Genomic DNA, 26,309 nt, shown 5'->3' with positions numbered 1-26,309 from the left:
ATCTAGTCCACCTCCCTGCACAATGCAGGGGACTCAAAAACACCTCCCCCTAAATTCACAGGATCGTCATCACTGTTAGATGGCCATCTAGCCTCTGCTTAAAAACCTCCAAGGAAGGAGAGCCCACCAGATCCCGAGGAGGAAGCCTGTTCCACTGAGGAATCGCTCTAACGGTCAGGAAGTTCTTCCTAACATTGAGCTGGAAACTCTTTTGATTTAATTTCAACCCATTGGTTGAGGTCCTACCTTTCGGGGCCACGGAAAACAATTCCACACCATCCTCTAGATGACAGCCCTTCAAGTACTTGTGATATGATCCTATCAGCTCTCAGCCACCTCCTCTCTAGGCTAAAGATCCACAGCTCCTTCAACCTTTCCTCATAGTCTCCAGACCCCTCACCTTTGTCACCCTCTCCTGGACATGTTCCAACTTTTCTATATCCTTCTTAAAATGCGGTGCCCAAAACTGAACACAATACTCGAGGTGAGGTCTTACCAGAGCAGAGTAAAGCAATACCATCACATCATGTGATCTGGACACTATACGTCTGTTGATACAGCCCCAAATAAGAACATAAGAGTAGCCATGTTAGATCAGGCCAATGGCCCATCCAGTCCAACATTCTGTGTCACACAGTTGCAAAAAAAAAATATTTATACACACACACTGTGGCTAATATCCACTGATGGACCTCTGCTCCATATTTTTATCTAAACCCCTCTTGAAGCTGGCTATGCTTGTGGCTGCCACCACCTCCTGTGGCAGTGAATTCCACATGTTAATCACCCTTTGGGTGAAGAAGTACTTCCTTTTATCCGTTTTAACCTGTCTGCTCAGCAATTTCATCGAATGCCCACGAGTTCTTGTATTGTGAGAAAGGGGGGAAAGACTGTCTTTTGTATTAAAACAGTCCCAACTTCTCAATTTCTTTCTTCTAATTGCAAGCTTTATATTTTCCCCTTCTTCCCACCTTTAATATGTCCCTTTAATCTGTAAATAGCTCCGGAGTGAAAAAAGAGCTTCTGTACCTTTTTTTCTTCACTTATCCAAGTTCCACTGGTCTTCCAAAACTTTAGTTGTTTAGAATTGTCCCAGAAGGTTAGGATCCTGACGAGCTTATGCCAAATCAATGGTTCTGAAAAGATCTTGCAGACGATAACTATGCCAACTTCTGAGACCCCTCAAAGGAACCCCCTACAGGGCTCCTTTTCAGCCAAGGTAAATCTCTTCCAAAGTTTTAAGTGCAAGTCTTGGACCTTTCTCTCACTGAGAAAGGTAGGCAGTGGGCTTTGATTTGCCCTCCACTACCCCGAACAAGACCTTCAGCTTGCTCCCGATGTGAGAGACAACTCAGCTCGCCATTTTCCTCCCCGGAAGTCCCAGCATGGCATTGGCCTTTTTTATTGCAAACGCACACTGTCTTGACATTTTCAGTGAGTTATCTACCATGACCCCGAGATCTCTTTCTTGGTCGGTCTCTGCCAGTTCACACCCCATCAACTTGTATTTGTAGCTAGGATTCTTGGCCCCAATGTGCATTATTTTGCACTTGGCCACATTGAACCGCATCTGCCACGTTGACGCCCACTCACCCAGCCTCAACAGATCCCTTTGGAGTTCCTCACAATCCTCTCTGGTTCTCACCACCCTGAACAATTTAGTGTCATCCACAAACTTGGCCACTTCACTGCTCACTCCCAACTCTAAATCATTTATGAACAGGTTAAAGAGCATGGGACCCAGTACCGAGCCCTGCGGCACCCCACTGCTTACCGTCCTCCACTGCGAAGACTGCCCATTTATACTCACTCTCTGCTTCCTATTACTCAGCCAGTTTTGATCCACAAGAGGACCTGTCCTTTTACTCCATGACTCTCAAGCTTTCTAAGGAGCCTTTGATGAGGAACTTTATCAAAAGCTTTCTGGAAGTCAAGGTAAACAACATCTATCGGGTCTCCTTTGTCCACATGTTTGTTCACCCCCTCAAAGAAATGTAACAGGTTAGTGAGGCAAAATCTTCCCTTGCAGAACCCATGCTGAGTCTTCCTCAATAACCCGTGTTCATCAATGTGCCTACTCATTCTGTCCATGATAATGGTTTCTACCAATTTTCCCGGTATTGAAGTCAGACTGACTGGCCTGTAATTTCCCGGATCTCCGCTGGTCTTCAGATAACTCCCTTTATCAGCTGTTGTGGGCAGTTTATGCTCACAGTAGGGCCTTCCAGGGTTGGGGGCTGTGCCAAGGACGTCTCATGCTGCCAGCCACACCCTGTGCCCATTGCAGGCACAGAATCAAGTCATCAAGAATCACAGACTTGGAAGGGACCTCCAAGGCCATCTATTCCAATCCCCTGCACAGTGCAGGAAATTCACACACCTCTCCCACGCACACACATCCCCAGTGACCCCCTGGCTCCATGCCCAGGAGATGGTAAAAAACACCAACAAAGTCCTCCCCTGATCTCCCTTTTGAGAAAGTGCCTACCTTGCTGGATCAGGGGAATGCTGTAGAAGTAGTCCATCTTGCATTCAGTAAGGCTTCTGAATGGATGTGATTACTAAGAGCCAGCATGGGTTTCTCAAGAACAAGTCATGTCAGACTAACCTGGTCTCTTTTTTGAGAAAGTGACTACCTTGCTGGATCAGGGGAATGCTGTAGACATACTGATATCAATAAGGCTTTTGATAAAGTTCCACAAGTTGACAAGTTGGTAAAATGTGGTTTGGATCCTGTTACTGTTAGGTGGATCTGTGACTGATTATCAGATGGCACCCAAAGAGTGCTTGTGAATGGTTCCTCATCCTCTTGGAGAGGAGTGACAAGTGGAGTGCCTCAAGGATCTGTCCTGGGACCTGTTTTGTTCAACATCTTTATCAATGATATGAATGAAGCAATGCTTATTAAATCTGCAGGTGATACTAAATTGGGAGGGGTTGCAAATACAGTAGAAGACAGAAACAGGATACAGGATGACCTTGACAGGCTGGGAAACTGGACTGAAACCAATAAAGTGAAATTTTACTGGGAGAAGTGTAAAGCTCTGTATTTAGGTAGGAAAAACCCAATGCATCATTATAGGAAGGGGTGGGACTTGTCTTAGCAGTAGTCTGTGCGAAAAGGATCTAGGGGTCGGGGTGGACCATACGCTGAACATGAGCCAGCAGTGTGATGCGGTGGCTAAAAAGGCCGATGTGATTTTGGGCTGTATCGACAGAAGTCGAGTGTCCAGATTATGTGAAGTGATGGTATCACTTTACTCTGCTGTTGTTAGACCTCGCCTAGAGTATTGTGCTCAATTTTGGGCACCACAATTTAAGAAGGACATAGACAAGCTGGAAGGTGTCCAGAGGAAGGCAATGAAAATGGTGAAGGATGTGGAGACCAAGTCATCCTCAGGAGGTGGTGGGCTCTCCTTCCTTGGAGGCTGGATGGCCATCTGACAGCAATGAGGATCCTGTGAATTTAGGGGGAAGTGTTTGTGAGTTTAGAGCAGTTCCTCAGTGGAACAGGCTTCCTCCTTGGGAGGTGGTGGGCTCTCCTCCCTTGGAGGTTTTTCAACAGAGGCTAGATGGCCATCTGACAGCAATGAGGATCCTGTGAATTTAGGGGGAGGGGTTTGTGAGTTTCCTGCATTGTGCAGGGGGTTGGACTAGATGACCCTGGAGGTCCCTTCCAACTTTATGGTTCTATGATTTTATGATTCTAAGTCCTATGAGGAAAGGTTGAAGGAGCTGGGCATGTTTAGCCTGGAGAGGAGATGACTGAGAGATGATCTGATCACCATCTTCAAGTACTTGAGGGGCTGTCATATAGAAGATGGTGCTCAGTCATCTGGACACTATACTTCTGTTGATACAGCCCAAAATCGCATTGGCCTTTTTAGCTGCTGTGTCACAATGCTGACTCATTTTCAGTGTGTAAGTACAGGATGGGGGAGGCTGACGTTTCGAGTATGGTCCACTCAGACCCCTTGATCCTTTTGGCCCATCCTACTGCCAAGACCAACCTCCCCCCATCCTATAAGGATACTGTAATTATGTCAACAAAGCATTCCTCATGAGAGGCTGAGGAGGAGGTCTGAGGAGCGGCGCGCATGCCAGGATGGATCAAGGCCTGGGAGATATACTCACCCCCCTTTTTAGCCTAAGGAAGTGTTCTGGAGAACCTGAATGCCCACACTCTGCCTCATGTAGTTTGGGCTGATCTCCTTAACAGGCATTTAATGACTTTTGCTGTCAGCGGTTGTGGGGGACAGATGTGACTACCAACTTCCCCCCTCTTTTTAGGAGATGCCACTAGACTCAGACTTGGGGGGGGCATTTTTAGAGTTCTATAGCCCACAAAACAACCACAGTAGTGAGTCCTCGTGTTTCCAAGAGCAAGGAAAGCAGCAGAGGTGTTCTGGGGACTGCCAAACATTGTGGGGTTAATCAGCCGGCAGAAAGATGGTCTCCTGTGCCTTCGTTCAGCCTTCCGCTGGGGCCTTGAAATGCTGCTGAATGCCTGGGTTTAATTGAGAGGGGTTGGGGTTGCTGTGTCCTTTCTGTCTGATCCACAAGTGGGTCTTTCCGAGAATGTCAATGGCCTTTGAATTCCCTGTCACCGGCATCTTTGATCATTCCCCCTCCCCACATTTGTATTTATTTTCACTTTAAGGTTATAGTCTGCCCTTTCCCAAGGATGGCCTCAGGGAAGATCACAACAACCCAAAAACATTCAGACTGGAGCGATGCGGGCAGTACAGTCTGACAGATCATGCAAACTATAAATGGTGGCTCAGTAGAGCACATATTATATGAACGAGAGATAGTAAATAAAATAAATTCATGTTCCGGCAGAGATGGATCGCCACATAGGGCCAGTCGGTGGGGTGGGACCCCCGCTGCCTCAACCAACGGCCTGGCAGAATAGCTCCATTTTGCAGGCCCTGCAGGAAGATAACAATTCAGTGAGGGCCTAGATCTCTAGAGGGAACTGATTCCACCAAGCTGGGGCCAAGGCTGAAAAGGCCCTGGTTCTGGCTGAGGCAAGATGGACGTTCTTCGGGCCCGGGATGGTCAGTAGAGTTGTGTGCCAGATCATAGTGATCTCTGGGGCACATATGGGGAGAGGTGGTCCTGTAGACATCCTTCAGCGGAGCTATGTGTCCAACCATCCCCAGACTTCACTCAGTGGGGCTTTCCCTCAAGCCCTCCTCTCTGAGCCCCCCCCCCCCCCGCCTTGGGCAGACAAAGTGAGATACTTGGGGACCGGTGTCCAGCTTCTTCCTGCTTTGTGCAGCTGGCAGTGGGGCCAGGAGGCCGAGGTGGCTCTCAACAGGTTCTGATCCATAAGGACTTGATTCATATTTTTCCCACCCTGCTCCTGTTTTTTCTCCATTCCTCCTGCTGGCTGGTGCAGCCGTTCCTGTTTCCTTTGCTCACAGCAGGTGTCGCAGCCGTGCAGGCGTGCAGGGGCCTGGAGGGCCCTGAGTGTCCCATCTGAGGCCAGGATATGGAAGAAGAGAACGGGTGGCTCACCTTCCCCCCCCCCCCACACACACACACAGGGGTGGGGGTTGTGTCATTCAGGGTGCCTTTGCCTCTGTCCTGTTCTCTCCATGCAAAAACACACCCAAAGGCAAAGGGGAGGGCGTGGACCTGCAGTGGTGGGGGGGCACTGAGGGCTGGGTGCGTTCCTGACTTGCCCTTCCTTATGGATGCCAGCCTCCAGGTAAGGCCTAGAGATCTCCTGCTCCTAGAGATCAGCTCCCCCGGAGGAAATGGCTGCTTAGAACAGTGGGCTCTCTGGCATAGCACCGTGCTGAGGGCCCTCCCCTCTGCTCCCAAATCCCGCCCTCTCCTGGATCCGCCCACAAAGTCTCCAGGGATTTTCCTCCCCTCCCCAGCCCTGTGCATCTCCCGGGGCCCACCCTTGGAAGACCCCATCCCTCCCTCCAGTGCGGGGGGGCTGCACAGTCTGCAGAGGCAGGAGTATCCCCTGCTGCACCTGGACTTCCCTCCAGCCTCCCAATGCCCCTCCTCCGCTTGACCGTGGGCTCTCCAGCGGCCCTGCTGCAGCATTTCTTGCCCCGTGGGATGCCATTCTGGGCATGGAGAGGGGGGCACTGGGGATGTATGTGGGGGGGGGGGGAGATTTGTGAGTTTCCTGCCTTGTGCAGGGATTGGACTAGATGACCCAGGGGTCCCTTCCAACTCTAGGATTCTATTAAGAAGAACTTCCTGACCGTTAAAGCGATTCCTCAGTGGAACAGGCTTCCTCCTGGGGAGGTGGTGGGCTCTCCTTCCTTGGAGGTTTTTAAGCAGAGGCTAGATGGCCATCTGACAGCGATGAAGATCCTGTGAATTTAGGGAGAGGTGTTTGTGGGCTTCCTGCATTGTGCAGGGGGTTGGACTAGATGACCCTGGAGGTCCCTTCCAACTCTAGGATTCTCCTTCCTTGGAGGTTTTTCAACAGAGGCCACCTGACAGCAATGAGGTTCCTGTGAATATAGGGGGAGGTGTTTGTGAGTTTCCTGCATCGTGCAGGGGGTTGGACTGGATGACCCTGGAGGTACCTTCCAACTCTAGGATTCTCCTTCCTTGGGAGTTTTTAAGCAGAGGCTAGATGGCCACCTGACAGCAATGAGTATCGTGTAAATTTAGGGGGAGGTGTTTGTGAGTTTCCTGCATTGTGCAGGGGGTGGGACCAGATGACCCTGGAGGTCCCTTCCAACTCTAGGATTCTCCTTCCTTGGGAGTTTTTAAGCAGAGGCTAGATGGCCACCTGACAGCAATGAGTATCGTGTAAATTTAGGGGGAGGTGTTTGTGAGTTTCCTGCATTGTGCAGGGGGTGGGACCAGATGACCCTGGAGGTCCCTTCCAACTCTAGGATTCTCCTTCCTTGGGGGTTTTTAAGCAGAGGCTAGATGGCCATCTGACAGCATTGAAGATCCTGTGAATTTAGGGGGAGGGGTTTGTGAGTTTCCTGCATCGTGCAGGGGGTTGGACTAGATGACCCTGGAGGTCCCTTCCAACTCTAGGATTCTCCTTCCTTGGGGTTTTTAAGCAGATGCTAGATGGCCATCTGACAGCAATGAAGATCCTGTGAATTTAGGGGGAGGTGTTTGTGAGCTTCCTGCATTGTGCAGGGGGTTCGACTAGATGACCCTGGAGGTCCCTTCCAACTCTAGGATTCTCCTTCCTTGGGGGTTTTTAAGCAGAGGCTAGATGGCCACCTGACAGCAATGAGGTTCCTGTGAATTTAGGGGGAGGTGTTTGTGAGTTTCCTGCATCGTGCAGGGGGTTGGACTAGATGACCCTGGAGGTCCCTTCCAACTCTTATGATTCTGTGCTTTAGACCAATCTTGCATGGAGCTGGGGATTGGACTAGATGGCCTGTATGGCCCCTTCCAACTCTATGATCTTATTATTTTACGTGCTGCCGGGGTGGGCGTGGACCTGCAGTGGTGGTAGTGTTTTTGGGTAGGTGCCCAAGGCCCACAGAGTAGCTTGTGGCTTGTGGGGAGAGGCCACGAGGGAGGAGCCTGTTTCAATGGGCTGAGGGGTGCTGTGTGGGCAGGAGCGGCAGGAAGGAAGGTGGGCGGCAGCAGGACCTGGGGAGGGGGAGGGGAGTCAGCCCCCAGCCTCCCCCGGCTGTTCTGGCTGTTCTGCACGGCTGGGTCAGCCTGACCAGGAGACAGCATTTGCTGGGAAGGGGCCTTGAGGCCCAGGCAACCTTTCTTCTCCCCCCCCCTCCGGCTGAAGGCGCTGGCTGGGGGAACTCTGCTCCCTCTTTTGCTTTGAGCTAACCGGAGGTCTGGAATCACAGAACGTCTTTCTTTCATTTCTGAAAACCTTTCTACGCCTTCTCTCCTCATGGTTCTGGGAGGTTCACAATAAGAGCTAGAATTGTTTTCTGTTAAAAGCAAGGATAAAGCAAGAAGCCCCAGCTCAGCCCCCCTCCCTTACAAGGTGCCCCCAGTCCCAGTCCCCTCCGAAGGCAAAGACGGCGGCCTGGCAGCACCTCCAGGGCAGGAGGGGGGGCTCCTCTCACCTCTTCAGAGAGCCCCTCCCCACAGAGCCAGAGGAGCCACGATGGACAAGGCCCCGGAGGCACTGGGGGATGCCCCCCTGAATGGCCAGAGAGGGTTGCCTGAGGACTGCCCTTGGCGCAGAGGGACACGGGGAGGGAGACGGACTTCTGAGCAGAGGCAGGTGTTTTGTGCTTTGCCCACACACGGGCAGTGCAGCCCCCAGACATGGCTTCAAGAGGCAGCTAAGCCCTCGGCTAGCCCATCTCACAGACAGGCCAGCCTGCCCAGAGATAGAAGACCCCCCCCCCCCGGCAAGCTCCCCAAGCCCAAGACCCCGGCTGCCTCCCTTCCTCTCACCCCTGCAGGCTGGAGGGATGCCACGGGAAGCCCAGCAGGAGTCTAGGCTAGTCCCCAGGACTGGCATCATGGCTAGGCCGCCTCAGGCCAAAGGCCGGGGATGCCAACAGCCAGGCAGGATCAGAGCCCAGGAACTCCCCCCCCCCCCCAACCACACAGGTGAGCCAGGATGGGCTCAATGCTTACATGGGCTTTAAAGGGGGTTATATGACACCTTGATGGAGGGTGGGTCTCTGGGGCTACTGGCCATGGAGACTGAGGGGCAGGACCAGATCTAAGTGTTTTTGAGGGGGGGGTTAAAAAATGACACCCCCTTGTGGGTCATTCTATCTTATGGGCCCATAGAAAAAAATGGAGTCATAGAAACATAGAATCCTAGAATCCATCTAGTCCAGCCCCCTGCACAATGCAGGAAACCCACAAATACCTCCCCCTAAATTCACAGGATCTTCATTGCTGTCAGATGGCCATCTAGCCTCTGCTTAAAAACCTCCAAGGAAGGAGAGCCCACCACCTCCCAAGGAGGAAGCCTGTTAGAATCATAGAAGAGTTGGAAGGGACCCTCAGGATCATCTAGTCCAACCCCCTGCTCTCTCTCGGCTTGGCTTCGCGAACGAAGATTTAAGAAGGGTGCAATAGTCCACGTTTGCTGCAGGCTCGATGGTGGCTGACAAGACCAATGCGGGACAGGCAGGTCCGGCCACAGTGGCTGCAGGGAAAAGTCTGATTTGGGGTTGGTGCTGTAGCAGTGCGATTCTTCCTCAATCTCCTTTTGTCCTCAAGACCAGCTATGCGTGCGTTCTCAAAGGAAGAGACAGCCTGGTGGATGGTGTGCCTCCATGCTTTGCGATCTGAGGCTAGGTCAGACCACTGGTGATGGTTGATGTGACAGGTGCTAAGGGATTTCTTCAAGGAGTCCTTGTACCTCTTCTTTGGTGCCCCTCTATTTCGATGGCCGGTGGAGAGTTCGCCATACAGGGCAATCTTGGGAAGGCGGTGGTTTTCCATCCTAGAAATATGCCCTGCCCAGCGCAGCTGCGTCTTCAACAGCAGTGCCTCGATGCTGGTAACCTCTGCCCGCTTGAGGACTTCAGTGTTGGTCACAAAGTCACTCCAGTGGATGTTGAGGATGGTGCGAAGGCAGCGCTGATGAAAGCGCTCAAGGAGTCGCAGGTGATGACGGTATAAAACCCACGATTCGGAGCCATAGATGAGGGTTGTCATCACAACCGCTTTGTAAACATTGATCTTTGTGCCTTTTTTCAGATGCTTGTTGCTCCACACTCTTTTGTGCAATCGGCCAAATGCACGGTTTGCCTTTGCCAGCCTGTTGTCAATCTCCTTGTCGATCTTGGCATCTGAGGAGATGATGCACCCCAGGTAGCTGAACTGCTGGACTGTCTTCAGAACTGATTCACCCACAGTGATGCAGGGAGGGTGATAATCTTCCTGGGGTGCAGGCTGGTGGAGAACTTCTGTCTTCTTCAGACTAACTTCTAGGCCGAATAGCTTGGCAGCCTCTGCAAAGCAGGACGTCATATGCTGCAGAGCTGATACCGAGTGGGAGACGAGTGCAGCATCATCAGCAAACAGTAGCTCTCGGATGAGTTTTTCCATTGTCTTGGAGTGTGCCTTTAGTCGCCTCAGGTTGAACAGGCTGCCATCGGTGCGATAGCGGATGTAGACACCATCGTCCTCATCTAGATCTACTGCGGCTCTTTGAAGCATCATGCTAAAGAAGATCGTAAAGAGAGTTGGCGCAAGAACGCAGCCTTGCTTTACACCTGTGCCTATTGGGAAGGGCTCCGAGAGGTCGTTGCAGTGTCTGACTTGGCCTCGCTGGTCTTCGTGTAGCTGGATGATCATGCTGAGGAACCTTGGGGGACATCCTAAACGTTCCAAGATTTGCCACAGGCCTTTCCTGCTAACGGTATCGAAAGCTTTGGTAAGGTCGACAAAAGTCACATACAGACCCTTGTTCTGTTCCCTGCATTTCTCTTGGAGCTGCCTGAGAACAAATACCATGTCGGTGGTGCTCCTGTTAGCTCTGAAGCCGCACTGGCTCTCTGGGAGGAGTTCTTCTGCAATGGTGGGCACCAGTCTGTTCAGGAGTATTCTGGCAAGGATTTTGCCTGCGATGGAGAGCAGGGTTATCCCCCGGTAGTTGGAGCAGTCTGACTTTTCCCCTTTGTTCTTGTATAGCGTGATGATGATTGCATCGCGAAAGTCCTGTGGTAATTTGCCTTGTTCCCAGCAGGTGACAAGTACTTTGTGAAGTGAGCTATGTAGTACTGTGCCCCCATGCTTCCAGATCTCTGGTGGAATTCCATCAACTCCTGCTGCCTTGCCACTTTTCAGTTGCTTGATGGCTTTAACAGTCTCTTCTAGGGTGGGGATCTCATCCAACTCTGTTTTCACCGGTTGAAGTGGGGTGAGGTGGATTGCTGAATCTTGAACTACGCGGTTGGCACTGAAGAGAACCTGAAAATACTCCGACCACCGGTTCAGTATGGATGCCTTGTCTGTGAGGAGCACTTGGCCGTCTGCACTATGCAAGGGACTCTGAGCCTGATAAGATGGACCATATACTGCCTTCAGGGCTTCGTAGAACCCTCTTAAATCACCAGTGTCTGCACACAGCTGGGTTCTCTCTGCAAGCTTGGTCCACCACTCGTTCTGAATGTCTCGAAGCTTGCGCTGGAGGTTGCTACATGCAGCGCGAAAGGTTGCTTTTTTCCCAGGACAGGAGGGCTGAGCAAGATGTGCTTGGTAGGCAGATCTCTTTTTTGCCAGTAATTCTTGGATCTCTTGATTGTTCTCATCAAACCAGTCCTTGTTCTTCCTTGTGGAGAACCCGAGGACTTCTTCAGAGATCTGCAGGACGGTAGTTTTTAGGTGTTCCCAGAGTGCTTCTGGAGAAGGGTCTGTGGGGCAACTGAGGTCCTCAATTCTTGACTGGAGTTTTGCCTGGAAGGCAGCTTTAACTTCGGCTGACTGGAGGCTGCCAACCTGAAACTTCCTCCGAGGGATACCTCCTCTCCTGGGTGTGGGTTTAAAGTGAAGACGGAGATTGCAGCGTACAAGACGATGATCCGTATGACATTCTGCGCTGGGCATTACTCGGGTGTGTAAGACATCTCGAAGGTCTCTCTGGCGCACCAGAATGTAGTCGATAAGGTGCCAATGCTTGGACCGTGGGTGCATCCAGGTTGTCTTCAGACTGTTCTTCTGCTGGAAGATAGTGTTGGTGATGGTGAGCTGGTGCTCCATGCAGAATTCTAGCAGGAGGCGCCCGTTGTCATTGCAGTTGCCAATGCCGTGTTTGCCAAGTACTCCTTTCCAGGCTTCCGAGTCTTTACCTACTCTGGCATTGAAGTCGCCAAGTTCTTTTCTGCAGGATCTGCTTGAAGGGTTGGGGCATACACACTGAAGAGTGTTGCATGCTGCTTGTTTTGAAGTGGGAGGCGCATGGACATGATGCGATCTGAGTGACCTGTTGGAAGGTTTTCGAGTTTGGAGGCAATGGAGTTCCTGACCATGAAGCCGACGCCAGAAAGGCGGCTCTCAGCCTTTGACTTACCCGACCAGTAGAGGGTATAGCCAGCACCGTGTTCTTGAAGACTACCTTCCTCAGGGAAACGGACCTCACTGAGAGCTGCTATGTCGATATTCAACCTGAGAAGTTCGTGGGCAACTAGAGCAGAGCGTCGTTCAGGGCGACCACTGCCTACTGTGTCAAGCATGGTTCTGATGTTCCAACACGCAAGCTTTAGTCTTTGCACACTTTGTGAGGCAGGTGCATGCCTTTTCTTTGTTGTTATTTTTCGACCGCAAGTAAGGATGCCCGTTGACCGCGGCTAGCCAACTGGGGTGGGGGAGACGAGCTTTGTTTAGGCCACCTTTTCTAGGCCCCTCTCCGTGTGGAGCAAGCAGTGCTGTCCCTAGATAAGGCTGCTTGGTCGTTCAGGGTGCTGCCGAAAGATGCTTTCGTCTCCGGGTTAGCATCAGGCGACCAATATCCTGAACCGCCTACATGCAGGATCGGGACTGCGGCTTCCAGTGGCACCTTCCACCTGCCGTTTCGCCCCTTGCCTATCGCTGCAGGACTTGATGCGTTGTGGATATGCCCTTCAGGCCTGCGCAGAGGAATTTTTTAGGTGAAGCGCAGTGTGCGCGGTACTGGCTCCACCCTTTCACCTGGGGGTCATCTGCCATGGCCCAGTAAGCCGGGACGCCGGCAGTGAGTCCTCCAGGTGGTAGGTGTTACATTAACGAGCTCTATCTGCCCGGGTTTGATGTTAGAGTTTTCCTTCTCTTAGGCTGACGAAGTTGGTGGGCCCAGCCTGCCCATCCGGTTATACCGCCGGACAATTCGGTCGCACCATGACGTAGCAAACTCTGTGAAAACGGGGGGGACCAGCGAGAAGGTGTTGCTACGGATGCAGTAATGCAGGAGAGGCCATTGCAGTGACCATCTGCCAGGCATAGCCAGACAGTGACCACGCGGCATTCACTACACCGGGAGAGGAGAGGCTATGTATTGCGCATGCACTTTCCCTGGGGGGGTAGGATTCCCAGAGGGAGCCCACCCCCCACAACCCCCTGCACAATGCAGAAAACTCACAAACACCTCCCCCCAAATTCACAGGATCTGCATTGCTGTCAGATGGCCACCTAGCCTCTGTTTAAAAACCTCCAAGGAAGGAGAGCCCACCACCTCCCGAGGAGGAAGCCTGTTCATATATAATTTGGCACCCCCCCCCCCCAATGAAACCCAGAGTAAATGCCCCCTCTGCTCCCCCCTAGCTCTGGCCCTGCTGTGGGGAACCCCCATCCACAGAGGCATTCAGCCTCTGGATCCCAGTTTCAAGAGGTAACATTGGAGGAAGGTCTCAGCCTCTCTGCCCTGTTGTTGGCCCTCCAGAGGAACTGGCTGGCCCCTGTGTGAGACAGGAGGCTGGACTAGATGGACCCTCACTGGTCTGATCCAGCAGGGCTCTCCTTACGTTCTTCTCAGGGGAAGGCCTCGGCCTCTCTGCCCTGTTGTTGGCCCTCCAGAGGAACTGGCTGGCCACTGTGTGAGACAGAAGGCTGGACTAGATGGACCCTCCCTGGTCTGATTCAGCAGGGCTCTTCTGATGCTCTTCTCAAGGGAAGGCCTCAGCCTCTCCTCCAGAGGAACTGGCTGTCCACTGTGTGAGGCAGGAGGCTGTACTAGATGGACTCTCCCTGGTCTGATCCAGCAGGGCTCTTCTGATGCTCTTCTCAAGGGAAGGCCTCGGCCTCTGCCCTGTTGTGGGCCCTCCAGAGGAACTGGCTGGCCACTGTGTGAAACAGGAGGCTGGACTAGATGGACCCTCACTGGTCTGACCCAGCAGGGCTCTTCTGATGTTCTCTTCAGGGGAAGGCCTCCGCCTCTCTGCCCTGTTGTTGGCCCTCCAGAGGAACTGGCTGGCCACTGTGTGAGGCAGGAGGCTGGACTAGATGGACCCTCACTGGTCTGACCCAGCAGGGCTCTTCTGATGTTCTACTCAGGGGAAAGCCTCGGCCTCTCTGCCCTTTTGTTGGCTCTCCAGAGGAACTGGTTGGCCACTGTGTGAGACAGGATGCTGGACTAGATAGACCCTCACTGGTCTGATCCAGCAGGGCTCTTCTGAAGTTCTTCTCAGAGGAAGGCCTCAGCCTCTCTGCCCTGTTGTTGGCCCTCCAGAGGAACTGGCTGGCCACTGTGTGAGGCAGGAGGCTGTACTAGATGGACTCTCCCTGGTCTGACCCAACAGGGCTCTTCTGGTGTTTTATATTGCAGCATGTGCAGATGCTTTCCAAGGGGGAGGGGGAGAGCCCTTTTCCAGCACCCCCCAAGCATTGGTCTGTCAATCCAGAATGCTTCTCCTTCCTGCCCTGCCCCCTCTGTGTTCTTGGGGCAGGCAGGCAGGGTGGGGGCAGGAAGGACAGCCAAACGAACCATGTGGCCAGCTGCAGTTCCAGGCATGGATTTCCCCTTCGCTTTGCTCTGCTCTCCTGCTCTGGCCCTACCCCTGCCCCTGCCCCATGGGCAGCCAGCATCACTGGGGGGACACCATCATTCCCCCTGGCCCCAGCCCCTCCCCCTCTTGCAGGTGGGCAGCTCTGGAGAGGGCTCTCCTGGCCTCTCTCCGACCAGTTTGGTGTAGTGGTGAAGTGCGTGGAGTCTTACCTGGGAGAACCGGGTTTGATTCCCCACTCCTCCACTTGCAGCTGCTGGAATGGCCTTGGGTCAGCCAGAGCTCTCTTATCTGGGAGAATCGGGTTGGATTCCCCACTCCTCCACTTGCAGCTGCTGGAATGGCCTTGGGTCAGCCAGAGCTCTCTTATCTGGGAGAATCGGGTTTGATTCCCCACTCCTCCACTTGCAGCTGCTGGAATGGCCGTGGGTCAGCCAGAGCTCTCTTATCTGGGAGAACCGGGTTGGATTCCCCACTCCTCCACTTGCAGCTGCTGGAATGGCCTTGGGTCAGCCAGAGCTCTCCTATCTGGGAGAACCGGGTTTGATTCCCCACTCCTCCACTTGCAGCTGCTGGAATGGCCTCAGGTCAGCCATAGCTCTCTTATCTGGGAGAATCGGGTTTAATTCCCCACTCCTCCACGTGCAGCTGCTGGAATGGCCTTGGGTCAGCCAGAGCTCTCTTATCTGGGAGAATTGGGTTTGATTCCCCACTCCTTCACTTGCAGCTGCTGGAATGGCCGTGGGTCAGACGTCGCTCTCGCTTGAAAGGGCAGCTTGTGGGAGAGCTCTCTCAGTCCCACCTACCTCATAGGATGTCTGTTGTGGGGGGAGAAGATATAGGAGATTGTAAGCCACTCTGAGTGATTCAGAGTGAAGGGCGGGATATAAATCTTCAGTCTTCTTCTTCCCCACTCCTCCACTTGCACCTGCTAGCATGGCCTTGTTCAGCCATAGTTCTGCCAGAGGTTGTCTTTGAAAGGGCAGCTGCTGTGAGAGCCCTCTCAGCCCCGCCCACCTCACAGGATGTCTGTTGTGGGGGGAGAAGATACAGGAGATTGTGAGTTGCTCTGAGTCTCTGATTCAGAGAGGAGGGTGGGGCATAAATCTTCTGTCTTCTTCACGTTCTCCTTTTCTTGGAAGATTCTCTTACGGGTATTTCCAAAGAGGTTCCTTTCCAAACCCTTTGCCTGGCTGTTTATTTGCTTCATTTATCATGTCATGAAATATGGGCAGTTTTTTAATTATGCATTTGAAAAAAAAAGATAAGAATATGCCGTGTGGAAAGAGAATCCAGTCCCCCAAAAGCTAATATAAGAGATAACCCCCTTCCTAGGCCTGGGCGGCATTTGTTCTTATTAAACCCAGCTGGCCTCGCATCAGATAAGAGTGGAGACTTCTTGTCTGGCAGCCTCTGCGGCTTCACCCTCCTCCACGAGGAAATGAAGGGACCCCTCTCCTTATTAATGTTTTCCTCCAACTGTATTCTTCTGTCCCAGAGATGTTATGTGAAGTTAATTTACTCGTTAACGTCATATCCTAAACTCTGTGGATCCAAAGAGAAACCAACAACCGTGTTTCCAAGATTTAGAAGAAGAAGAAGTTTTTGGATTTATATCCCGCCCTATACTCTGAATCTCAGAGTGGTCACAATCTCCTCTACCTCCCCCCACCACCACAACAAACACCCTGTGAGGTAGGTGGAGCTGAGAGTGCTTTTACAGCAGCTGCCCTTTCAAGGACAACCTCTGTCAGAGCTCTGGGTGACCAAGGCCATCTCAGCAGGTGCAAGCAGAGGATTGGGGAATCAAACCCGGTTCTCCGAGATAAGAGAGCTATAACTGACCCAAGGCCATTCCAGCAGGTGCAAGTGGAGGAGTGGGGAATCAAACCCGGTTCTCCCAGATAAGAGAGCTATGGCTGACCCAAGGCCATTCCAGCAGCTGCAAGTGGAGGAGTGGGGAATCAAACCCGGTTCTCCCAGATAAGAGAGCTATGGCTGACCCAAGGCCATTCCAGCAGCTGCAAGTGGAGGAGTGGGGAATCAAACCCGGTTCTCCCAGATAAGAGAGCTATGGCTGACCCAAGGCCATTCCAGCAGGTGCAAGTGGAGGAGTGGGGAATCCAACCCGGTTCTCCCAGATAAGAGAGCTCTGGCTGACCAAAGGCCTTTCCAGCAGGTGCAAGTGGAGGAGTGGGGAATCAAACCTGGTTCTCCTAGATAAGAGAGCTATGGCTGGCCCAAGGCCTTTCCAGCAGGTGCAAGTGGAGGAGTGGGGAATCAAACCCGGTTCTCCTAGATAAGAGAGCTATGGCTGACCCAAGGCCTTTCCAGCAGGTGCTGGAGGAGTGGGGAATCAAACCCGGTTCTTCCAGATAAGAGTCCATGCACGTAACCACTACACCAAACTGGCTCTCTTTATTGAGAACCAGAGAGGATTGTGAGGAACTCCAAAGGGATCTGTTGAGGCTGGGTGAGTGGGCGTCAACGTGGCAGATGCGGTTCAATGTGGCCAAGTGCAAAGTAATGCACATTGGGGCTAAGAATCCCAGCTACAAATACAAGTTGATGGGGTGTGAACTGGCAGAGACTGACCAAGAGAGAGATCTTGGGGTCATGATAGATAACTCACTGAAAGTGTCAAGACAGTGTGCGTTTGCAATAAAAAAGGCCAACGCCATGCTGGGAATTATTAGGAAGGGAATTGAAAACAAATCAGCCAGTATTATAATGCCCCTGTATAAATCGATGGTGCGGTCTCATTTGGAGTACTGTGTGCAGTTCTGGTCGCCGCACCTCAAAAAGGATATTATAGCATTGGAGAAAGTCCAGAGAAGGGCAACTAGAATGATTAAAGGGCTGGAGCACTTTCCCTATGAAGAAAGGTTGAAACGCTTGGGACTCTTTAGCTTGGAGAAACGTCGACTGCGGGGTGACATGATAGAGGTTTACAAGATAATGCATGGGATGGAGAAAGTAGAGAAAGAAGTACTTTTCCCCCTTTCTCACAATACAAGAACTCGTGGGCATTCGATGAAATTGCTGAGCAGACAGGTTAAAATGGATAAAAGGAAGTACTTCTTCACCCAAAGGGTGATTAACATGTGGAATTCACTGCCACAGGAGGTGGTGGCGGCCACAAGCACAGCCACCTTCAAGAGGGGTTTAGATAAAAATATGGAGCACAGGTTCATCAGTGGCTATTAGCCACAGTGTATGTGTGTATATAAAATTTTTGCCACTGTGTGACACAGAGTGTTGGACTTGATGGGCCGTTGGCCTGATCCAGCATGGCTTCTCTTATGTTCTTATGTTCTTATTTAGCCTGTAAACTCCTTGCTGAGACCAAAAGGTTACTTCTGCTGCTCACCTGACCCCTGTGAATACCCTTCAGCCCTGGGAGACGCAGGGAAGAAGAGCAAGAAGTCACATATGCCGGGGGGCGGGGAGATGCTGGGGGAGCCCCCTAAAAGAGTGGTGGGCACTGGGGCAGATGTTGCTGGCTTGTGGCCTCGGAGGCTGGCGTTCCATGCAGCGTTGCTTCTCTAAGAGAGCTGGGATGGTGGGTGACCTCTAGAACGAGTTGGCCGGGAATCCGGAGTTCCGAATCTCTTTATTAGCTGGTGTGGATTCCTTTTCCACCGTGGCCCTGTGATGTCTCCTAGCAACACACCCTAGTGTGCAATGGCGTCACTGGGTCAGTGGAAAAGCTGTGTGTTAATTGATTTTAAATTAGTATATTCACAAATTGCGCACAAAGCCCAGGTCCAAATAAAGATTCATCACTGTGGAGAAGTCAGATCCCCAGGGTAGCTCATGGCGGGATTTGCAAGGGCTAGATGGACAAATCTACAAGGGCCACATTAGTTGCATATATTGTATCATGCAGAAATGGGATCAAATAGTGACATCGTACAGCCTTCCATTCCTTCGACCTCAGGACCACGTCATGCTCTTGCACTACAGCACACCCTTTGTATGCCCCAGGGGGCACATCTGTGCCCCTGCTCCCACCACCTGGTCTCACCAGCTTCATGCAGCTGAGCCATTTTGGTGTAGTGGTGAAGTGCGCGGACTCTTATCTGGGAGAACCGGGTTTGATTCCCCACTCCTCCACCTGCACCTGCTGGAATGGCCTTGGGTCAGCCAGAGCTCTCTTATCTGGGGGAACAGGGTTTGATTCCCCACTCCTCCACTTGCAGCTGCTGGAATGGCCTTGGGTCAGCCAGAGCTCTTTTATCTGGGAGAACCGGGTTTGATTCCCCACTCCTCCACCTGCACCTGCTGGAATGGCCTTGGGTCAGCCAGAGCTCTCTTATCTGGGAGAACCGGGTTTGATTCCCCACTCCTCCGCTTGCACCTGCTGGCATGGCCTTGGGTCAGCCAGGGCTCTCTTATCTGGGAAAACCAGGTTTGATTCCCCACTCCTCCACTTGCAGCTGCTGGAATGGCCTTGGGTCAGCCAGAGCTCTCTTATCTGGAAGAACCAGGTTTGATTCCCCACTCCTCCACTTGCAGCTGCTGGAATGGCCTTGGGTCAGCCAGAGCTCTCTTATCTGGGAGAACAAGGTTTGATTCCCCACTCCTCCACTTGCAGCTGCTGGAATGGCCTTGGGTCAGCCTGAGCTCTCTTATCTGGGAGAACCGGGTTTGATTCCCCACTCCTCCACTTGCACCTGCTGGAACGGCCTTGGGTCAGCCAGAGCTCTCTTATCTGGGGGAACAGGGTTTGATTCCCCACTCCTCCACTTGCAGCTGCTGGAATGGCCTTGGGTCAGCCAGAGCTCTGTTATCTGGGAGAATCGGGTTTGATTCCCCACTCCTTCACTTGCAGCTGCTGAAATAGCCGTGGGTCAGCCATTGCTATCGCAGGAGTTGTCTTTGAAAGGGCAGCTTCTGGGAGAGCTGTCTCTGCCTCATCCACCTCACAGGGTGTCTGTTTTGGGCGAAGAAGATAAAAGAGATTGTAGGCTGCTCTGACACTCTGCCCTTGAAAGGGCAGCTTCTAGGAGAGCTCTCTCGGCCCCACCTCCCTCACAGGTATCTTTTGTGGGGGGGAGATAAAGGCGATTGTAGGCCGCTCTGAGGCTCTGTCCTTGAAAGGGCAGCTGGTGTGAGAGCCCTCACAGCCCCACCCACCTCACAGGGCATCTGTTGTGCTGGGGGGTGGGATGGGAAAGGAGATTGTAGGCCGCTCTGAGGTTCTGTCCTTGAGAGGGCAGCTGCTGTGAGAGCCCTCTCAGCCCCACCCATCTCACAGGGTGTCTGTTGTGGAGGGAGATTGAGAGCCGCTCTGAGTCTCTGGTTCAGAGAGAAGGGTGGGGTATACATCTGCAGTCTTCTTCTTCTTCTTCTTGGAGAGTGAGGAGCGGGGTGCCCTTTTCTGGGTGGGAGGAAGGCCTGGGCTGGGTGGCACCATGGACAGCAGCGCCTTCCCCCGCCTTGCCTGGGACTCCCGTCCTTCACAGCAGGGTCGCCTTCCTTGCTGGGGGGTTGTGGCAGTAGGGAAAGGAGGACTGAGGGCCCCCCCAGACCAAGAGCTCCTCCCGTTGCCCCCCCTCATCTGCAGCTCCTCCCAACTCTCCATTGTCTTCTCCATTCGCCTCCTAGGGTTCCTGGACCAAGGGATCCTTATTGGCGACCGGTCCCAGATCTCCCGGTGCTACATGCGCTCCTCCGGCTTCCTTTGGGACCTTTTCTCGGTGCTTCCCACGGACCTCTTGTATTTGTGGCTGGGCCTGGGCATGCCCGCTGTCCGGGCCAACCGCTTCCTCCGGACCCCCCGGCTTTTTGAGGCCTTCGACAGGATCGAGACGCGCACGGCACACCCCAACTCCTTCCGCATCACCAAGCTGATGCTGTACATTTTTGTCACCATCCACTGGAACAGCTGCATCTACTTTGCGCTCTCCAGCTTCATTGGCTATGGGGTGGATGAGTGGGTGTACCCCAACATGAGCTCTCCCGGCTTCGACACGCTGGTGCGCCAGTACCTCTACAGCTTCTACTTCTCCACCCTCATCCTGACGACGGTGGGCGACACACCTATGCCTCAGCGGGAAGAGGAGTACCTCTTCATGGCCACGGACTTCCTCCTGGCCGTCATGGGCTTTGCCACCATCATGGGTAGCATGACCTCCGTCATCTCCAACATGAACCAAGCCGATGCCGCCTTCTACCCCAACTACGACCTGGTGAAGGGCTACCTGCACGCCCACCGGGTCAGCCGCCGGCTCCAGAACCGCGTGGTCAACTGGTACCAGCACCTCCAGATGGAGAAGAAGATGACCAATGAGCTGGCCATCCTCCAGCACCTGCCGGAGCGCCTGCGGGCCGAGGTGGCTGTCAGCGTCCACCTGCCCACCCTGCGCAAGGTCCAGATCTTCCAGAACTGCGAGCAAAGCCTGCTGGAAGAGCTTGTGCTGAAACTCAAGCCCCAGGTCTATAGCCCCGGGGAGTACGTCTGCAGGAAGGGCGACATTGGCAGAGAGATGTACTTCATCCGCGAGGGGCAGCTGGCCGTGGTGGCCGACGACCGGGTGACCCAGTTCGCCGTCCTGGGAGAGGGACTCTACTTTGGGGAGATCAGCATCATCAACATTAAAGGCTAGTGGCTGGGGGGGAGGGGAGGGTGCCCCACCTGTCCTCGAGTGTTGGTGCAGTGCTGGAGCTTGGCTTCACACCACCCACACCTTATCACAAGCACAGAAGAAAGCCTTGCTGGTGATAGACCATGCCACAGGCACTGGGCACTAGGACCTTTCTCGAGAGATGGCGTAATGGAGACACCCTCCCCGAACACACACACTCTAGGCCAGTGATGGCTAACCTTTTCAGCTTGGTGTGTCGAAAATCGGGAAAAAGTGTAGTCTTCCTCGGGTCGCGTGTCACTTCAACCACACTCACCAAATGAGGGGGCCGCAGGAGAACCAGGCACAAAGGATCCAGTGCGCGGTCTGCAGCCTAGGTCAGACTAGGGTTGCCAAGTCCAATTCAAGAAATATCTGGGGGCTTTGGGGGCGGAGCCAGGAGACATTGGGGTGGAGCCAGGAACAAGGGTGTGACAAGCATAATTGAACTCCAAGGGAGTTCTGGCCATCACATTTAAAGGGACAGCACACCTTTTAAAATGCCTTCCTTCCATAGGAAATAATGAAGGATAGGGGCACCATCTTTTGGAGCTCATAGAATTGGACCCCCTGGTCCAATCGTTTTGAAACTTGGGGGGGTATTTTGGGGAGAGGGGGATCCCCTGCCCCCACCTGGGGATTGGTAACCCTGCGGGAAAGGGTGTATCTTTTTTTCTTCCCGCCTTTTCTCCTCCAGTGCTTGCCAAGGGAAGCCAAGGGGGGCGACCCAATGCTCCCCTCCCCTTGCTCTTTTGCAACCCACACACAGCCCCCATCGCCCACCCCCTTCCTCCTCTTCCAAGCTGAAAAGGGCAGCTTGTCCTTTAAATCTGAAACCCCGCCTCCGGCAGGCGGCCATGAGAAAGAGCGAGAGAGCAAAGTGAGAAAGATCATGTTGGTTGCAAAAAAACCCCCCAGGACCGGGTGGAGGAGGAGGAGGGGGGGGGGCAGCCCCACAACAGGCCCAAGAGCGACGCCCCTCGGGCATTGCACCCCACACACACTGCTGCAATGCCATCTCTGCCTCCCCCCCCCAGCCGCTCCGTGCAAACAAACGGAAGAAAACACGCCTGCCTTGCTCCTGCATTTGCAAAGCCCCGGCATTGCAAAGGCGCGACCCGCCGAGGAGGGCACTTCTTTCCCCCCCTGCCTCTTTTTTTGCAATGCTCTTTTTTTCTTTCTTGCTGTACCCACCTATTTCCTCAGGCCCCGGGGAGGGCGGGAAAAGGGGGTTGCAAAGCTCGGCCCTGTTGCGAGGAGGAGGAGGAGGTGCGTTTGGCTGCCTCTGCTTTGGGTGGGGGACGGGTTGCGCCAGGAGGCTGTCTCCTCCCACCCCCAGGTCAAGGCGAGGCGCTGGCAGCGTCGGCCAACCTTGCCTCCCACCCCCACCCCCGGCCTGGAGCCAGGGAAAGAGGCGGCGGCCCACTGCGCTGCTGCCGCCTCTTCTCGCCTTCACCTTAGCAGCTGCTGCTCCTCCGAGACGGGCTCAGCAGCCTCCGAAGGACTCGCGGCTCGCCACGCTCCTTGGTTTCCAGTGTGTCAGCCAAGTTGCCTCGCGTGTCACCAGTGACACGCGTGTCATAGGTTCGCCATCATGGCTCTAGGCTATTCGAGGAATGAGGATGGATTTTTCCACCCATTTTCCGGGTGAGCAGGCAGCGAAGATGGCACAGCTCTGTCAAGGAGCTGCTTGTGCTTCATTCCTAGAGCAGGGTGAGGCCAGAGGCCGGGCGGGGGCGGGGGGAGTGGTGCCAGAAGGGAAGTTCTCCCAGCAAGACCTCTTGCCTGCCTGGCCAGGCCTTCAGTAACCTGGTGACCTTCTGTGTCCCTTGAAGGAAGAGAAAGGAGACATAATAGAAACATTGAGCTGGGAGTGCACCCAAGGCTCATCTAGCCCATCCCCCTGAAAAATGCAGGACATTCACAGGTACCTCCCCTCTCTACGTCCCCAATGACCATGTCCCCACATTCCTCTATGCCCAGAGGAAAGCAAAATCCTTCAGGATCCCTGAGCCAATCTGGCCTGGAGGAAAATCCCTTCGTGACCTCTAAGCGGTGACCAGTGTTAGCCTGGGCAGGTAAGAAAAGGCCACAGAAGCCAAGCCCTGACTCACCCCTTCCTGCCCCACCCCCACCCCGTCTCAGGATCTGCCTCAATTCAGAGACTTCGCAGGATTTGGGCAAGGGTGAGCGGGGAGCTCTCCAGTCTCACCCCTTGGCCACCCATGCCAGATGCCCACAAGCCCTCCGCTTTGCCCCCCTTGCCCTCCTCGCAGCATCTTCAGACCCCAGGCAGCCTGGTCTTGTAGGGCTGGCTCTCCATTCTCCGTCTCAGCCCCCCAACCTCATTCTCTCTCCCTCCGTCCTCCAGGGAATAAGTCGGGGAACCGGCGCACGGCCAACATCAAGAGCATCGGCTTCTCAGACCTCTTCTGCCTGTCCAAGGAGGACCTGACGGAGGTGCTGGCCGAGTTCCCCAATGCCAAGACCATGCTGGAGGCCAAGGGCCGAGAGATCCTGCTGAAGATGGACAAGCTAGACGTCAACGCCGAGGCTGCGGAAATCGCCCGGCAGCAGGAGGAGGAGTGGCGGACGGCAGCCCTGGAGGAAGGTCTGGATGCCCTACAGACCAAGCTGGCCCGGGTCTTGGCCGGCCTGGAATCCAGCGCCTTCAAGATGGCCCTGCGGCTGGAGCGGCTGGAGTGGCAGATGCAGGTGTGGGGCGGGGAGGAGATGCAGGAGTTGGGTCAGGCAGAAGGTGGGGAGCCATAGCCCTGGCCAGTGTGGCAACAAGCAAGCCCCAGCCACAAGAGTGGAGCAGAAATCTTAGCAGACTTTCACAAATATGCAATACAACTATAAACCCATAGAAATATACATTGGAGCCCCGTGGCACAGAGTGGTCAGCTGCAGTCCTGCAGTCCAAGCTCTGCTCATGACCTGAGTTTGATCTTGGTGGAAGCTGGGTTCAGGTAGCCGGCTCAAGGTTGACTCAGCCTTCCATCCTTCTGGGGTCAGTAAAATGAGTACCCAGCTGGGGGGAAGTGTAGAGGACTGGGGAAGGCAATGGCAAACCACCCCGTAAAAAGTCTGCCATGAGAATGTCATGATGCGATGTTACCCCAGAGTCAGAAATGACTGGTGCTTGCACAGGGGACTACCTTTACCTTTAACTCAATGTGAGCAGCCCCGTGGCGCAGAGTGGTAAGCTGCAGTCCTGCAGTCCAAGCTCTGCTCATGACCTGAGTTCGATCCCAGCGGAAGCTGGGTTCAGGTAGCCGGCTCAGGGTTGACTCTGCCTTCCATCCTTCTGAGGTTGGTCAAATGAAAAGTGGAAAAGTGTAGATGACAGGGGAAGGCAATGGCAAACCACCCTTCTATATAGAGATGATCTGCTCTCTACATGACCTGCTCTCTACGTAGTAAAATATGGTCAAGAAATGAGTGCGCTTGACATACTGCCCCCCCCCAAGCCACCCTCCTGGGCTTGGATGGATATTTCGCATAGAATTGTTTAATTAAATCTGGCGCCCTCACATTTGAACTTATTACCCATTCATCATGGGCTGTTGAGAAATGTTTCCACCTAATCAGAAAATATAACACACCCCGCTTCAGTTTAGCATCTAAGATTCCTTTTACTTCGTAGTGATTCTGATCCCCCAATGGGATAGGTTCCGACCCTTTTGGTCTAGGGTGCCAGGGCGTCACTCCAGGGTCCTTTTGAAGTAGACTGCAATGAAAAATTGGGTGTATCTTACTAAACATCTTTGGCAGTTCGAGTTCAACAGTCACCTTATTGATCACTCGTTTTATATGAAACGGTCCCAAAAATTTGTAAGCTAGTTTTTTAGAGGTTTGTGGTAGTGGTAAGTTCTTGGTTGATAGAAACACGGTATCTCCCACTTTAAAGTCTCAAGCAGGTGAGTGATGCTTATCATAATGCTTTTTGTATGTCTCTTTAGCCAGGTCTAAGTTTTCCTGGATGTTGCTCCAGGCTTTCCCCAATTTTTCGCACCATTGCTCAAAGGTGGATGGGCTTTCTGCTGTGAGTCCTCCCGGTAGTTGGGGAAAGGGTTTCCCCTCATAACCATTCACCACTAGAAAGGGGGAGGGAACTAGAAAGTGGAACTGTGTATGATATTATTATAGCCATATTCTGCAAAGAGGAGTAGTTCTGCCCAGTTCGATTGCTGGTAGTTCACAAAGCACCTGAGATATTGCTCCAGCAACGCGTTCATCCGTTCCGTCTGTCTGTCCGTCTGAGGGTGATATGCGGAGCTCAATCCCTGCACAATGCCTGTCAATTTACAAACTCCCGCCAGAAGTTGGCAACGAATTGTACGCCTCTGTCACTATTAAATTTATCAGGGAAGGAGTGTAATTTCACCATGTGTTGAAAGACCAATTGGGCTAGTTTCTTAGCCATTGGTATTTGAGAGCAGGGGATAAAATATGCTTGTTTAGAAAAGGTGTCCACTACTACAAGAATTAGTGGGCTTTCCCTTGGGAGGGAGGGAGCGCCACGATAAAGGCTAGCGACACCATCGACCAGGGTCTGGTTGCTATTTCCAGCTGTTGTAATAATCCCAGCAGCTTTCCCCCTCGCCGTTTTGCCATCAGACATATCGGGCAGGAGGCCACATTCTCAGATATGTCCCTTTTCACAAATGGCCACCAAAATTGCCTATTCACTAGGTGCAGCGTTTTGACATACCCAAAAGGACCGGCAATCTTGTTGTCATGACATGATTGCAGTCGTTCTCTTCTGAGGCTTTCTGAACATTTTTTGGAGATGTAAGCACAGGGCCTTAGGGAACCCCCTCCCTCATCCGGCTGCATTAGAATTGCCCCCACAGCGACATCGCTGGCATCGTATTGAACCACAAAGGGTTGTAATTCATTTGGGTGGATCAGGATTGGTTCACTGGTAAACAGTCTCTTTAATTTATCGAATGCCTCTTGGCAGCGTTCTGTCCATTTCAGTTTGGCTCCCGGCCATTTGGCTTCGGGGCCTTTCCCTTTTGTCTTAAGGAGGTCAGTCAGGGGGAGCATGGTGTGGGCGAACCCCTGTATAAAATTATGATAAAAATTTGCAAATCCGATGAAGGATTGTAGCTGTCTACTTGTCCTTGGGGGTTCCCAATCTAACACAGCTTGTATATTAGCTGCGTCCATCGCCAATCCCTTCCCCAACACTCTGTAGCCCAGGTAATCCAGTTCCGTCTTATGGAACTCACACTTAGATAGTTTCGCATACAGTTGATTCTCATAGAGGGTTGCCAATACTTCCCTTACCAATTTGGTCTGGATAGCCATA

General features: G+C 53.0%; 1 protein-coding gene across 1 annotated transcript in view; it reads left to right on the top strand.

The window, feature by feature from the left end:
• The window catches only part of CNGA4 (cyclic nucleotide gated channel subunit alpha 4), a 33,365-nt gene extending 9,604 nt beyond the window's left edge, over positions 1 to 23,761 (top strand). Inside the window, exons 4-5 of the mRNA XM_060263874.1 lie at positions 19,971 to 20,966; positions 23,361 to 23,761. Of these exons, the coding sequence (XP_060119857.1) occupies positions 19,971 to 20,966; positions 23,361 to 23,761 (1,397 nt within the window). The remainder of the gene's footprint in view (positions 1 to 19,970; positions 20,967 to 23,360) is intronic.
• Positions 23,762 to 26,309: the final 2,548 nt, after the last annotated feature.

This window comes from Heteronotia binoei, unplaced genomic scaffold (assembly GCF_032191835.1).
Source record: "Heteronotia binoei isolate CCM8104 ecotype False Entrance Well unplaced genomic scaffold, APGP_CSIRO_Hbin_v1 ptg001301l, whole genome shotgun sequence".
NCBI lineage: Eukaryota > Metazoa > Chordata > Lepidosauria > Squamata > Gekkonidae > Heteronotia > Heteronotia binoei.
The sequence above is the reverse complement of the archived record's forward strand: the minus strand, read 5'-3'. Positions and strand labels throughout refer to the sequence as shown.